The sequence below is a fragment of the Hirundo rustica genome, chromosome 5 (assembly GCF_015227805.2).
Source record: "Hirundo rustica isolate bHirRus1 chromosome 5, bHirRus1.pri.v3, whole genome shotgun sequence".
In the NCBI taxonomy this organism is placed as follows: domain Eukaryota; kingdom Metazoa; phylum Chordata; class Aves; order Passeriformes; family Hirundinidae; genus Hirundo; species Hirundo rustica.
Genome location: NC_053454.1, coordinates 1178183 through 1192273, shown reverse-complemented (window position 1 = coordinate 1192273; position 14091 = coordinate 1178183). Strand labels below are relative to the sequence as shown.

At 57.5% G+C, this 14091-nt stretch overlaps 1 protein-coding gene across 7 annotated transcripts in view; it reads left to right on the top strand.

Annotated features, from left to right (window-relative positions):
• DCTN1 (dynactin subunit 1) overlaps positions 1-14091 on the top strand; it is a 60083-nt gene that overhangs the window by 27002 nt on the left and 18990 nt on the right. For 5 of the 7 annotated variants that reach the window (XM_040063749.1, XM_040063745.2, XM_040063748.2 and 2 more), the window contains 8 exons: positions 3833-3853; positions 7644-7832; positions 9718-9915; positions 10585-10789; positions 11111-11189; positions 11662-11821; positions 13577-13681; positions 13821-14012. In XM_040063749.1, coding sequence (XP_039919683.1) covers positions 3833-3853; positions 7644-7832; positions 9718-9915; positions 10585-10789; positions 11111-11189; positions 11662-11821; positions 13577-13681; positions 13821-14012 — 1149 coding nt within the window. The remainder of the gene's footprint in view (positions 1-3832; positions 3854-7643; positions 7833-9717; positions 9916-10584; positions 10790-11110; positions 11190-11661; positions 11822-13576; positions 13682-13820; positions 14013-14091) is intronic. The other 2 variants (XM_040063750.2, XM_040063751.2) reach the window with 1 other exon arrangement.

Sequence of the window (14091 nt, the reverse complement as noted above, 5' to 3'; positions counted from 1 at the left end):
TCCCTCCTGCCTGTGTTGTCCCCGCTGCGGTGCCATCCCCACTCCAGGGGTGCCAGTGCCGTCCCTGCTGCTGTCCCTGTCCCCAGTGCTGGTGCCATCCCCACAGCCTGAGAGTGTCAGCGCTGTTCCTGCTGCCGGTGCCATCCCTGCTTCCAGTGCCACCGGTGCCCACCCTGGGGAAGCTGCGTGTCCATAATCCCGGTTTCCCTGCCGGCCTCGCTGTCGGGTTCAGCCTTTGGCATTCCCTGCCAGGCTGCCGTTCCCGCAGGTGACGGCGCGGGCACTGGCCTATATGTTTATTTTTAGTGTAACCACGATGCCACTGCTCAGCTTAAAGAGAAATCCTGGGAATTTCTGGCTGATGGCAGGGATTAGATCCGAGCTGAGACCCGGTACCTGGCAGTAAATGCTCCTGATTTACGCCTGCACCTCCCCGAGCTCAGGCACCGACGCTCCTCGTCACGTGTCCCTGTTAATCCTCTTCCCCATGCAAAGTTTCACGGATGCTGCTTTCCCTCTGCTCCTTCGGAGCGGGGAGTGGGGGCTGCCGGTGCTCAGCCCCACGCCCGGATTCCATCCTGCTTTTCCCGTTGCTCCTCTCCTTGCCCATGGAATCACGCCTGTGAGACCGGGGCACCTGCTGGGGTGGTGCTGGTTGTTTAAAATGCAGAATTCCCGGCAGAATCCCAGGGAACCACACCCTGAGGGGGTCATCTCACCCTCAGGGGGCTGAGACAGCTCCAGTAGAGAGGAGGTGCCTCCCAGGGGCCAGATTCCCAGGAATTGAGTGGGATGGCATCAGCGTGGGCCAGCATTGGGTCAGCGCCTGGGCATCACCTCTGGCACTGCCCACCCCACTCAGGAGCTGCTGCCAATCGGAATCCTCCTGGAAACTCTGGGAATCCTCCACAGCAGCAGCCACAGTCTGGGAACTGAAGCCTTGGAACTTAATCCAGGAGAAGGCTCCAGTGACACCTCCCCTGTCCTGCCGCCGGAAGGTGACATTCACACATTCCTGCTCGTCCATCCAACACTCGCTGCTCCTGGCTGGATCGGGATTCCCACACCTGGAGCAGAACCAAACCAGGAGGGACTTGTGGGACCCCACATTCAGCGGGCAATGCCGACCCCACCACAGCCGGTCCTTGGTATCCAGAAGGATTTTTCCAGAGTTCCTGCTGCCAGAAGCTGAGCCCATCTCGGAGCGCACCAGTTTGGAGCCCCCAGTGCTCCCCTGGGAGCTGAGGTTTTTTAATTCCATCAAATATTGATGCAGCAGCATTACACAGCAGAGCCCGGAACCTCCGATGGAACATCCATCCCCAGATGGGGGGGTTGGAGCATCCTGGATCCAGGAGGGTCCAGGTGGGGTTGGAGCCTGTGTTCCCAGAGCTGGCACGATGCCAGACACTGGAAAATCCATGTCCCATCCTGTCACCAGAGCTCAGGGAGGATCAACTGGGGACAGACGGATGGACAGGAACGTGCCACCATGGAGGTGAGCCCTGGATCCCCCATTCCTGATGGAGAGAGCAGCTGGAGCATCCCGGAGCATCCCTTTGCCACAGATCCCAGGGGTCTTGGAGCTCCAACTCTCAGTGATCTGCACGTGGCATCACACGAAGGGGACCGGCACTCCGAAGGATGCACAAAGCAGGATTATTCACTGTCATTCTACACGGCTTTAGGGGTGGTTACCAGGAGGCTTCGCCCTGTTTTTAGGGTTTGGTGTGGTTTGAGTAGGAGTTTGAGTCGGTGTCCCCCATCCCATGGCCAGGACAAGGCTCAGTGTCCCCCAGGACAGGGATCAGTGTCCCCCATCCAGGAAAAGGCTCAGTGTCCCCCAGGACAGGGATCAGTGTCTCCTGGGACAAGGATCAGTGTCCCCCAGTTCAGGGCTCAGTGTCCCCCAGGACAGGGATCAGTGTCCCCCATCCAGGAAAAGGCTCAGTGTCCCCCAGGACAGGGATCAGTGTCCCCCAGTTCAGGGCTCAGTGTCCCCCATCCAGGAAAAGGCTCAGTGTCCCCCAGGACAAGGCTTGCTGTCTCCTGGGACAGGGATCAGTGTCCCCCATCCAGGAGAAGGCTCAGGGAAGGATTTGGTGTCCCCCAGGACAGGACTCGGTTGTCTCAGGTGACATTTTCCCCTGTCCAAGGACTCGGTGGTCAGTGTGGGACTCCCTCAGCCCTGCCACACTCCTGAGTCGCCCCACGTGCGTGGCAGGAGTGGGGACATCTCCACCTGTGGAATTCCTGAAGAAGGTGTTTTCCACGTGTTTCCCAGATTTTTGTTGCTGCTCCATGTTGCTTAGCTGGACTTTGGGAAGATGCTGGTGAGCTTCTGAAGGGCATCCTGAGGGTTTCACTGGAGGGTCTAGAACTTCTGCTGCTGTCATTCCGTTTTCCTGACAAATCTGGTCGCACAGGGAATGTTGTGGAAGACGGGAATGTCTTCCCTCGGGATCAACATGGAGCGCAGCCTTTGGGAAAAGGCTGGAAGTGAGCAGAGCAGGATTTAGCTGAAGCAATGCCAGAGGTGATGGGAAGTTTGGAAGTGCAAACACATCCAGGTTTATGTTGAAAACAGGGAAACAGAGCTCCGAGGTTTCCCGAGGTCTCGGGAGAGAGCACGGCCGTGTTGGATATCAGCTGGAGCTGCTGGTCCCTGGTGGGCTCCGTGTGCCTCATGTCCCCATCCTGGACGTGAGATCATGTGGCAGCGCCATTATCCATCTGTTCTGCTCCTGCTTATTCCCAGCTGGGATTAGGTCATGGAGTCAGAAATGAGGGAGAGCGTGGAAGTGCTCCAAGGCTGCAGCTGGACAGATGTTCCCCATGCCTGTGCCGGGGGCTCCTGCCCACCCGCTGCCCTCCAGGACCAGCCTGGTCACTCCTCCTTTTCCATCCATTAGGGATTGTTTTTAAGGGGAAAAATACGAAATAATTTCATATTTGTCTCTGTTCCGGGCTGGGCCCTGTGGCCTCTCCTTCCTGAGCTGCTGGGAGCTGCTGCATGTGCATGGAGGGGTGTGTGGGGGGGTCCTGCCCCAAAATCATGGATGATTTCATTCCAGGCATGAAAGGAAAAGTTGGGAGTGTGGGATCAGCTCTGTGGAGTCCCTGGAATTTTTGGTTAACAAAGCAGAGCCTGGAGGCTCTGGGTGCTCTGGGCCCTTTGGAAAACCAGAGGGATGAGGAGAGGAGAAAACTCATGGTTAAGATTAAATCCTTTCCACCTCCTGCTCCGGGGATCTCTGGGAAAGGCAGGGGAGGTCAAACCCCCCATGCCCATGGAGCCTGGGATGCCCAGCCAGCCTGAACCAGGCTTTGCCTCTGAAGACCAAAATTCCTTGGAAATACCAGGTGGATCTGCCTTGGGATATCTGTGGGCTTGGGATGCGGGTTCACTCTGTCCCCAGCTCTGTCCCACACTATGCTGGAGGGGCAGGGACAGGGCTTCTGGGTGACCACAGGCTGTGCTGGCTCTGGGCTGTGCTCCGGTGGTCCCATGGGAGCTGTGCCAGGGGATCCCATGGGATCTCTGCTTGTGGATCCCATGGGATCTCTGCCTGTGGGTCCCATGGGAGCTGTGCCCATGGGTCCCGCCCAGAGCAGCCCTTGGAGCTGATTAACGAGCCCCCACGTGTGCTAACGACGCCACACGCACCCGGTGCCGCCGGGGTCGCTAACGATGCCGGGCGCACTAACGATGCCGTGCTGTCTTTTGTCTCCTTTCCCTACTCTGCCGCTCCGGCCGCCGCCGGCTGTTCTCTGCTCCTCTGTCCCTGTGTGACTGTCTGTCCTCTCTGCTTCCGCTCCTGCTGTCCTCCAGAGCACCGCCCGCCGGCCCAAGGTGAGCAGCCACGGTGGGGGCACCGAGCGCGGGGGGCACCGGGCACCGACGGCCCTGTGGGTGCCAACGCCACTCAAAGCATTGGGTGTCAACCTCGTCACAGGCGTGGATCAACGGGTGCCAACAGCACCACAAACAGGATCCAGTGGGTGCCAGCCCCACCCAAACACGACCCAGTGGGTGCCAACACCATCTCAAACATGGTGCACTAGGTGCCAACACCACTCAAACATGACCTGTTGGGTGTCAACACCACCCAAACGTGATCCGTTGAGTGCCAACACCACCCAAACGTGATCCGTTCATTGCCAACCTCACTCAAACACGATCCATTGGATCCCAATCCCACTCAAACATGACCTGTTGGGTGCCAACACCACCCAAATGTGATCCGTTCATTGCCAACCTCATTCAAACACGATCCATTGGATCCCAATCCCACTCAAACATGATCAGTTGGGTGCCAACACCACCCAAACGTGATCCGTTCATTGCCAGCCCCACTCAAACATGGCCATTCTTGTGGATGCCAACTCAAACATGATCCATTGGATGCCAATCCCACTCCAACCCAACACGTTGGGTACCAGCCCCACTCAAACATGACCTGTTGGGTGCCAACACCATTCAAGCATGATCCATTCATTGCCCACCCCGCCCAAACATGATCCGTTCATTGCCAACCCAACCCAAACACGAGCTGTTGGGTGTCAACATGAGCTGTTGGTTGCCAACCCTGCTCAAACAACTCGTTGGGTTGCCAACCCCGCTCAAACACGATTCATTGGTTCCCAGTCCCACCGAAACGTAATCCGTTGGTTCCCAGTCCCACCCAAACATGATCCGTTGGGTGCCAACACCACCTGAACATGATCCGTTCATTGCCAGCCCCACTCAAACATGGCATGTTCTTGTGGATGCCAGCTCAAACATGATCCACTGGGTGCCAATCCCACTCAAACACAACTCACTGAGTGCCAACCCCACTCACAAACCATTCATTCATTGCCAACCCCATCCAAACCTGATCTGTTGGGTGCCAGTCCCACCACAAACACGATCCATTTGATACCAACCCCATTCAAACACAATCCGTTGGGTGCCAGTCCCAGCACAAACATGATCCATTTGATACCAACCCCATTCAAACACAATCCACTGGGTGCCCACACCGCCCAAACATGGCCACTGGTGGCCAACCCCACTCCAACCCAACCCATTGGGTGCCAACACCATTTAAGCATGATCCATTGCCCACCCCACTAAACATAATCCATTGGTTCCCAGTCCCACCCAAACATGATCCATTGGTTCCCAACACCACCCAAACACGAGCTGTTGGGTGTCGACATGAGCTGTTGGTTGCCAACCCTGCTCAAACAACTTGTTGGGTTGCCAACCCCGCTCAAACACGATTCATTGGTTCCTAGTCCCACCCAAACATGATCCGTTGGGTGCCAACACCACCCGAACATGATCCGTTCATTGCCAGGCCCACTCAACATGATCCATTTGTCCCCAATCTCACCCAAACATGATCCACTGGGTGCCAACCCCGCCCAAACGTGATCCGTTCATTGCCAACCCCACCCAAACATGATCCATTGGTTCCCAACACCACCCAAACACGAGCTGTTGGGTGTCGACATGAGCTGTTGGTTGCCAACCCTGCTCAAACAACTTGTTGGATGCCAACCCCGCTCAAACACGATTCATTGGTTCCCAATCTCACCCAAACATGATCCGTTGGGTGCCAATCCCACCCAAACATGATCCCTTAGGTGCCAGTCCCACCACAAACACGATCCATTTGATACCAGCCCCATTCAAACACGATCTCTTGGGTGCCAGCACCATGCAAACATGATCCATTGGTTCCCAATCCCACCCAAACATGATCCATTGGTTCCCAATCCCACCCAAACATGATCCATTGGGAGCCAACCCTGCTCAAACACGACCCATTGGTTCCCAACCCCACCGCGCATTCCCGTTGTCCCTCCACCTCGTGCAGAGCCCAGAGGAGCTCACGGGGGTGATGGATTCCTCTGGACAGGTCCTGATCCTTGGGGACCCTCTCCCAGGATGGAACGGTTGTGGAACAGTGTGAAATCCACGTGGCAGTGCCCAGGCTGTGCCAGGGGATCCCTGCGGGAGTTGCTGCTCCCCGGCTGTCCCGGCTTGTGCCGGGTGTTTTGTGGTGGGATCTGAGTGGGATCTTAGTGGGATCTGAGTGGGATCTGAGTGGGGTCTGAGTGGGGTCTGAGGGCTCAGGCAGGGCTGCGTGGTCCCAGCTGGCCCTGAGAATTCTCCTGTGGCAGGGTGCTGCAGGGAGGGCTCCGTCCTCACCGGATGCTTCCAGCACCTCGGCCCAGGCAGGGGTGGTTTCCATCGGCCCCAGGGCTCTGGGATCCCGTCCCATTCCCTTGAGTGGTTCTTGTGGATGTCTCTTCAGGAATGTCCTGTGGGACCTCCTGCTCCTTCAGCCTCACACCTGCGCTGGGCAGGGAGGTGGGGTTGGGATCCTGGAATCATGGAATGGTTTGGGTTGGAAGGGACCTAAAGCCCATCCAGCTCCACCCAGGAGCACCTCCCACTATCCCAGGTTGCTCCAAGCCCCGTCCAACCTGGCCTTGCGCACTTCCAGGGATCCAGGGGCAGCCACAGCTTCTCTGGACACCCTGTGCCAGGGCTCAGAACCCTCACAGCCTGGAATTCCATCCCAATATCCCATCCAACTCTGCTCTCTCAGGGGGATCTGTGACCCCAAAAGCACCAGGAACAGCAAAGATCTTTGTTTTGAGTTGTATCTGGAAGAAAGCGCGTGTGGGGCAGGGTGCCATCCAGAAATTCCCTGTTTCCTGTGCCTGGGAGAACTGGGATCATCCCAGGAGGACAGGCTGGGCCTCTCCAAGAGGTGCTGGACTTGCTGCAGTGGAGCTAACTTGGATTTGCCTCTGTTTTGGGGAAAATAATGGCAGAGGGTGAATGTTTCTCCTTCCCAGCTGTGCCCCTGGGTGAAACCACACACCTGGTGAAGCCTCATGGCACCAAAAATCCCATTTCCAGAAATAAAATTAACTCAGGAAATTTAATTTACACAGGCGGGGTGAGTGCTCCAAAAATAGGGTCTGTGAGGAGAATGGTGGGGAGCACCTGGTGCTTCTCCCCCACCCCTTTTCCCGTTGCCTGGGTTCAGACAGCGATTAATTAACAGCCTCATAAGCGCTAATGAAGCAGCACCAGGCCCCGCTGGACACTGGGAACTCACTCCTTGTTGATTTTCTTGTTGCTCCCCTAAAACTGGGTTCTCATCTTGGTGGGCTCTGAGGTTTTGCTGTCTTGCCCTCCGGAGCTGGGATCCTGGAATCCTGGAATTCTTTAGTAACGGAATCCTGGAATGGTTTGGGTTGGAAGGGACCTTGGAGGTCATCCAGTGCCACCCCCTACCATGGGCAGGGACACTTCCCACTATCCCGGAGCGCTCCAAGCCCCATCCACCCTGACCTTGGAAACTTCCAGGGATATGAGGCAGCCACAGCATCTCTGGAAAACACGTGGAGTCCTTCCCCAATGGATTATCCATGAATTCTCTCCCAGCCCAGCTCCTCCAGAGCAGAATTCCCAGGGGATCCTGCGGTGACACACAGGGAATCCCCACTGTCACCACGCTCCAGGTTTCCCCTGCTGGAAACGGGACTCTGAGGTGTCAGGGCGGGAGGCTGTGGGAGCAGCATCCCTCGGGATGTCCCGCCCTGACTCCCCCTGACCCGTGCTGGTGTTGTTGCAGCCCACCCGGACCCCCACGTCATCGGCGTCCGGCGGCACGGCCGGGCCCTCGGGCTCGGCCTCGGCGTCCGGCGGGGAGATGAGCAGCAGCGAGCCCGGCACGCCCGCCCAGACCCCGCTGGTGGCCCCCGTCATCCCCACGCCCTCCCTGGGCTCCCCGGGGGCGCCGCCGCTCCCCTCGCCCACCAAGGTGAGCGGCGCCCAGGTGAGCTCTGCCCCCGGCGGGGGTTGCTGCTCCCCGGCTGTCCCGGCTTGTGCCGCGTGTTTTACGGTGGGATCCGAGCGGGGTCTGAGTGGGATCTGAGTGGGATCCGAGTGGGATCCGAGTGGGATCCGAGTGGGATCTGAGGGGGGTCAGAGTGGGGTCTGAGTGGGATCTGAGTGGGATCCGAGTGGGATCTGAGTGGGATCCGAGTGGGATCTGAGCGGGATCCGAGTGGGGTCTGAGTGGGGTCTGAGTGGGGTCTGAGTGGGGTCTGAGGGCTCAGGCAGGGCTGTGTGGTCCCAGCTGGCCCCCGGGGTCGGCTCCAGCCAGCAGGATTCACCTTGGGAAGGGATTTGTGGCTTGAAGGGAGGAAATGTGGGAGAGAAATCCTTAAGGATTGAATATGGAGATGGAGAATGTTCTTGTGCCAAGTGAGCACTGGAGGAGGAGGAGGAGGAGGAAGAAGAGGAGGAGGAGGAGGAGGAAGAAGAGGAGGAGGAGGAGGAAAGAGGAGGAGGAAGAGGAGGAGAAGGAAAAGGAGGAGCAGGAGGAAGAGGAGGAGGAGGAGGAAGAGGGGGAGGAGGAAGAGGAGGAGAAGGAAAAGGAGAAGGAAAAGGAGGAGGAGGAGGAAAAGGAGGAGGAGGAGAAGAAGGAGGAGAAGGAAAAGGAGAAGGAGAAGGAGAAGGAGAAGGAGAAGGAGAAGGAGAAGGAGAAGGAGAAGGAGAAGGAGAAGGAGAAGGAGAAGTGCTCTGGGCTGTGGGAAGAGCATTGGGACATTTTGGAGCTGGCCAGGACAGAGGCAGAAGCAGCACAGCTGGGAAGCCACTTCCAAAGAGAATTCCCAGTGCACCTCCAGCCCCTCCCAGATCCCTGTGGGACACGGTTGGCATCGGAGCAGTTTGGGATCGCTGAGGCTCTGAGTCAGAGCTTGATCCTGTTAAATCCAGAGGGTCCAGCTGGCAACACCCACTGCTCTGGGGGCCCTCCTGCCTTGGGATGCAAAGCCCACCTGGAAAGATCCAATATTTCCCAAATCCAGGGATTTTTAATCATTACAGAGTTATTCCAGTTTCGAGCTTTAAAATACTTCTTTCATCGCTTCCACCCTGCTTTGATTAATGAGTTAATTAGAGCTCGGGGCAGATTTGGGGCACAAGGCCAGGGTGGGAAGAGCAGGAAGGCTTTGGGATCGTGTGTGGAAGGGAGAGCTGGAGAAGGCACCCCAGGGTGGGAGTAGGGCGTGTCCCCACCCGTGTCCCCATTCCCAGAGCTCTCTGGTTTCTGTAACTGGGTGCGGAAGTGGCTTTTTTGGGGACATCAGAACGTCCAGCATTCTGGAAAGCAGCTGAGGAGGAATCCATGGGAAGTACTGAATTTTTCCAAGACCCGTTCCTTGCTGTCACCCAGCTTTGGGGTTTGAAGCTTTAGCCCCCGTGGCTGCTGCCAGGGAGGGAGGTCACATCCCTGTGTCCCTGCATCCCTTCCTGCGGGAATGCTGGCATCAGCCTTTCCCTGCCCTGGGAGCTGAGCTGCTGGAAAAGGACCCGGATCAATTTTCCCTGGGGAGAGATCACCTGGGAATGATGTGGAGCTGCAGTGGGATCAGGCAGCCACAGCTTCTCTGACCAACCTCTGCCAGAGCTTCACCACCCTCACAGCCAGGAATTCCTTCCCAATATCCCATCTAATCCCGCTCTCTGCAGTGGGAAGCCATTTCTGGCACTCCAGGCTCTTGTCCCGAGTCCCTCTCTTCTCAAACTGCCCCAATATCGATGACAGAAGTCAGGCCAGGTTCCGTGGGCTTCCAGGAACATCCCCAGAGCTCTGTCCAGAGGATGTCCCTGCTCCTTCCCAAATTCTTGGCTTGTAGGAGGAAGAGAATCTCCGTGCTCAGGTCAGGGACCTTGAGGAGAAGCTGGAGACGCTGAAAATCAAGCGGAATGAGGACAAGGCGAAGCTCAAGGAGCTGGAGAAGTACAAGATCCAGCTGGAGCAGGTGCAGGAATGGAAGAGCAAAATGCAGGAGCAGCAGGCTGAGCTCCAGAAGCGCCTGAAGGAGGCCAAGAAGGTGAGTGAGTGTCCCTGGGCAGGGGGCAGTGCCCGGAGAGGTGATTCCAGGAGGAATTCCAGCCCTGACAAACCTTTCTGGGAGAGAATTTTCCCACCATCCAACTAAACCTCCCCTGGTGCAACTAAAGGTCTTTTCCTTTGCTCCGAATCGACATCGGGGTGTATTTGGGAACCAAGCTGAGCCAAGGTGGGACTTTGGATTCCTCATTCCTTCTCTTTCCAGGTGCTTCTCTCTCCAGATATTTCCCTCTTGTCTCTCTCTCTCCAGGTGTTTCCCTCTTGTCTCTGTCTCTCCAGGTGTTTCCCTCTTCCCTCTCTCTCTCCAGGAATTCCAGGAGCTTCCCTTTCCCCCTCCCCTGTGCCCGCAGCTCCCAGGACTCCATTCAAACAGCCAAGGAGCATTTCCTTCTCCCTGCCCTACTTTTCCACGCTGGATTCCTGATTTCTTTCCCCAGGGATTTATCAGTCTGCTCCAGTGTTTCCCCGTCCCCTTCCCTTTGTCCTCACCCGCAGATGGTTTTCCTGCCAGGCTCTCCGGGTGTGGAGCAGGGAGGAGGGGAGTGGGAATGCCCTGGAGCGCTGGATTGCGGGACGGTCGTTTCCCGAGGGCTGTTGTGGGCTCTCTCCAGCGTGGTGGGGTGCCCTCACCCGCTGCGCTCGCCCACAGGAAGCCAAGGATGCCCTGGAAGCCAAGGAGAGGTACATGGAGGAGATGGCGGACACGGCCGACGCCATCGAGATGGCCACGCTGGACAAGGAGATGGCCGAGGAGCGGGCGGAGTCCCTGCAGCAGGAGGTGGATTCCCTCAAGGAGAAGGTGGAATACCTCACCATGGACCTGGAGATACTCAAGCACGAGATCGAGGAGAAAGGTGGGAAGGGAGAGGGACTTTGGGCTTGGAGAATGGGGCTGGGGTTAGGTGGGATGTTGGGAAGGAATTCTTCTCTGTGAGGGTTCTGAGGCCCTGGAATGACTTTTTCCAGAGAAGCTGTGGCTGCTCTATCCCTGGAAGTGTCCAAAGCCTGGTTGGATGGGGCTTGGAGCACCCTGGGATAGTGGAGGGTGTCCCTGCCCATGTCAGGGGGTGGGAGTGGGTGGGATTTAAAGGTCCCTTCCCACCCAGGCCAGTCTGGGATTTTGGGATGCTGAGATGCTGGGATGCTGGGATTCTGATTCTTCCCTTCCTCCGCAGGCTCTGACGGAGCAGCATCCAGCTACCAGGTCAAACAGCTGGAGGAGCAGAACGCCAGGCTGAAGGAGGCTCTTGTCAGGTGGGAGCCCACCTGTGCTTCCCGACATTCCTCCCCAGGCCCCTTGTGCCCCCTCAGTCTGAGAGCACCGATCCCATGTCATTCCTCCTGGCGGGTCTGGGATCTTTGCCGAGCTCTTACAGCATCCACAGGGGAGGGAGAGTCCCTTGTCACAGGGGTTGGGGACAGAATGAGCTACTCCAGACCCTTCCCACGCCTCATTCCCTATGGATGTGGTGCTCGCCATCCCAGCGCTGTTCTCCAGACCCTGCCCAGCTCTGGGATCTACATTTCCCTGGATGATCCCACCCCACAGGGCTTCTCATTTGGGAATCTGCAGCCAAGAAGTTCGGGTGGGACCCATCCCTCGCTGTAAACGAGCTGAATTTTGGGAACGCTGCTCACCAGGGAGGGGCGGGTGGGGTTGGAGGAGCTCCCCAGGTGGCACCAGGTGCTCCTGGGCCGGCTCTGACGGGACTCGTGGCTGTGCCAGGATGCGGGATTTGTCCGCCTCGGAGAAGCAGGAGCACGTGAAGCTCCAGAAGCAGATGGAGAAGAAGAACACGGAGCTGGAGTCGCTGCGGCAGCAGCGGGAGAAGCTGCAGGAGGAGGTGAAGCAGGCGGAGAAGACGGTGGATGAGCTCAAGGAGCAGGTGAGGGACAGCTGGGATAGGATGTGTGGGACACTTCGTGGACATTTAGGGACATTTGGGGCATTGAGACACCTGGAGAACCACGTGCAGTGATCCCAGTGCAGGGAACAACACTCCTGGTCCCATGTTCCCGAATTCCAAACCCTGCGCTGGGTTCTGCCTGGATGTGGGAGACTCCTGAGCGCAGGGATGGATTGGAATGTGTTCTGGCATGGATAGATTGGGATGTGTCCTGGTGTGTGGATGGATTGGGATGTGTGTCCTGGTGCGTGGATGGATTGGGATGTGTGTCCTGGTGCAGGGATGGATTGGGATGTGTGTCCTGGCGCAGGGATGGATTGGGATGTGTGTCCTGGCGCAGGGATGGATTGGGATGTGTGTCCTGGTGTGTGGATGGATTGGGATGTGTGTCCTGCTGTATGGATGGATTGGGATGTGTGTCCTGGCACAGGGATGGATTGGGATGTGTGTCCTGGTGCAGGGATGGATTGGGATGTGTGTCCTGGTGTATGGATGGATTGGGATGTGTCCTGGTGTATGGATGGATTGGGATGTGTGTCCTGGCACAGGGATGGATTGGGATGTGTGTCCTGGTGTATGGATGGGTTGGGATGTGTGTCCTGGCGCAGGGATGGATTGGGATGTGTGTCCTGGTGTATGGATGGGTTGGGATGTGTGTCCTGGCGCAGGGATGGATTGGGATGTGTCCTGGTGTATGGATGGATTGGGATGTGTGTCCTGGTGTGTGGATGGATTGGGATGTGTGTCCTGGTGTATGGATGGATTGGGATGTGTCCTGGTGTGTGGATGGATTGGGATGTGTGTCCTGGTGTATGGATGGGTTGGGATGTGTGTCCTGGTGTATGGATGGATTGGGATGTGTGTCCTGGTGCAGGGATGGATTGGGATGTGTGTCCTGGCACAGGGATGGATTGGGATGTGTGTCCTGGTGTATGGATGGGTTGGGATGTGTGTCCTGGTGTATGGATGGATTGGGATGTGTGTCCTGGTGTGTGGATGGATTGGGATGTGTCCTGGCACAGGGATGGATTGGGATGTGTGTCCTGGCACAGGGATGGATTGGGATGTGTGTCCTGGCGCAGGGATGGATTGGGATGTGTGTCCTGGCACAGGGATGGATTGGGATGTGCGTCCTGGTGCAGGGATGGATTGGGATGTGTGTCCTGGCACAGGGATGGATTGGGATGTGTGTCCTGGCACAGGGATGGATTGGGATGTGTGTCCTGGTGTGTGGATGGATTGGGATGTGTGTCCTGCTGTATGGATGGATTGGGATGTGTCCTGGTGTGTGGATAGATTGGGATGTGTGTCCTGGCACAGGGATGGATTGGGATGTGTGTCCTGGCGCAGGGATGGATTGGGATATGTGTCCTGGTGTATGGATGGATTGGGATGTGTGTCCTGGTGTGTGGATGGATTGGGATGTGTGTCCTGGTGTATGGATGGATTGGGATGTGTCCTGGTGTGTGGATGGATTGGGATGTGTGTCCTGGTGTATGGATGGGTTGGGATGTGTGTCCTGGTGTATGGATGGATTGGGATATGTGTCCTGGTGTATGGATGGATTGGGATGTGTGTCCTGGTGTGTGGATGGATTGGGATGTGTGTCCTGGCACAGGGATGGATTGGGATGTGTGTCCTGGCGCAGGGATGGATTGGGATATGTGTCCTGGCGCAGGGATGGATTGGGATGTGTGTCCTGGCACACGGATAGATTGGGATGTGTCCTGGCAGGTGGACGCAGCGCTGGGAGCTGAGGAGATGGTGGAGACTCTGACCGAGAGAAACCTGGATCTGGAGGAGAAGGTCCGCGAGCTGCGTGAGACCGTCGGGGACCTGGTAAGGCCGAATCCCCTGGGACAACAGCTGCTCCAGGCCGTCAGGACGGGGGGCTGGAACAACGGAACCGCCCGGCTGCGGATCCAGAGGGATGTGTGGGAGCTCTCCAGAGCCGCCCGGCGTGACTTTGTCCCCGCAGGAAGCCATGAACGAGATGAACGACGAGCTGCAGGAGAACGCCCGCGAGACGGAGCTGGAGCTGCGCGAGCAGCTGGACATGGCCACGGCGCGCGTGCGCCAGGCCGAGAAGCGCGTGGAGGCCGCGCAGGAGACCGTGGCCGACTACCAGCAGACCATCAAAAAGTACCGGGAGCTGACGGCCCACCTGCAGGTGCGGCGCCTTGGGACGCCTCCCGCTCCTCCCGGAGGTCAGGAGAGCCGGAGGGAGCGTCCCCTGGGAATGTCTCATG